The 1,167-nt window shown below is 75.2% G+C and overlaps 1 protein-coding gene across 1 annotated transcript; it reads right to left on the bottom strand.

Annotated features, from left to right (window-relative positions):
* Nucleotides 1-20: 20 nt before the first annotated feature.
* Nucleotides 21-1,095, bottom strand: LOC146597376 (histone deacetylase 5-like; the record flags this gene model as incomplete). The annotated part of the gene is made up of 4 exons (XM_085302200.1): nt 21-314; nt 519-650; nt 744-871; nt 964-1,095. Coding segments are annotated over 4 exons (686 nt in total), but the record flags the coding sequence as incomplete, so codon positions are not given.
* Nucleotides 1,096-1,167: the final 72 nt, after the last annotated feature.

The raw sequence follows: 1,167 nt of genomic DNA, 5'->3' as shown, positions 1-1,167 counted from the left end.
GGCACAGCCCCCCCCCCGGCCCGGCCCCGCCGCGGCGCCGGCTGATTGGGATGCGAGGCAGAGGCGGCTCTGCGGCACCCGGAGCCGGCTCAAGGTGACCCCCGGCTCGCGCCGCACACCCGCCGCATGCACACCCGGGGCCCCCGAGCGTGCAAGCACGCGCGCGTGCACACGGTCCTCGCGGTGCCGCCGGGCGCCTACCTCGGCGTGGATGTTGGGGACGGAGCCGGTGAAGCCGTTCTCGGCGATGGCGCTGTTGGAGCTGTTGGGCGAGCTGGGCCCGGAGCCCGGCGCGCTGCTGCACACCGAGGACACTGCGGCCCCCGGCCCGCAGGAGCACGCGCGCGTGCAAACGCCCGCGCGCACCGAGAGCGGACCCAGGAGCCCCGGCCGGCCGGCCGGTCCAACCGACCGCTGCCCCTCTCTCCCCGCGCGGGGACCGAGCCGGCCCCACGGCGCGTCCCGGGCGCACGGGGTGGGGTGGAGTGGGGTGCAGGGGGGGGCCGCTCGGCGCCCACCCGTGATCTCGACGGCGCGCTTCTTGAAGGTGCTGACGACGGTGCCGTCCTTCCGGCGCAGCAGCGGGCTGCTCCTCCGCTCCGCTACCTTCTGTTTTAACCGCGAGCGCACTTTCAGGTTGGGTTCGGAGGCTGCGGGCACCGGGAGGGCACGAGAAGCGGCGTTAGCGGCGGGCGGGCGGCGCGGCACGGCGGGCTGAGCCCCGCGCCGCTCGGCTCACGCACCGGTCTTGCGCAGCGGGAAGTCGTCCCGGCTGTCGTAGGTGCCGAGCAGGGGGAGCTTGTAGGACGGCGGCGTGCCCGGGCTGCCCGTCTGCGGAGGGGAACTCTGGTCCAACGAGGTATGGTGAGCCCTGCGCAGAGCCGGGCGGGACGCGGCGTTAGCCAGGACGCCTGGGCCCCTCTCCGGCTGCAGGGGGGCAGGGGGTCCCCGAGGGCGACCTACCAACATTTGGGGTGCTGGGGGAGGGAATGGTTGAGGGTGCCGGCGGCCGGCTCCTTCGTCTTGCTGAGCAGGAACTCCTGGAGCTTGAGCTTCACCTCGGTGCTGGCGATGGCGCCTGGCGGCGGCGGGCGGCTGGGGCGCACGGGGATGGGGACGGGGACGGCCCCCCGCGCCCGCACCCACGGCCACCCCCTAAATCCGATC

This window comes from Rhea americana, unplaced genomic scaffold (assembly GCF_003343005.1).
Source record: "Rhea americana isolate MKP2758 unplaced genomic scaffold, rheAme1 scaffold_1886, whole genome shotgun sequence".
Taxonomy (NCBI): Eukaryota; Metazoa; Chordata; class Aves; order Rheiformes; family Rheidae; genus Rhea; species Rhea americana.
This window is presented reverse-complemented; position numbering and strand designations above follow the sequence as displayed.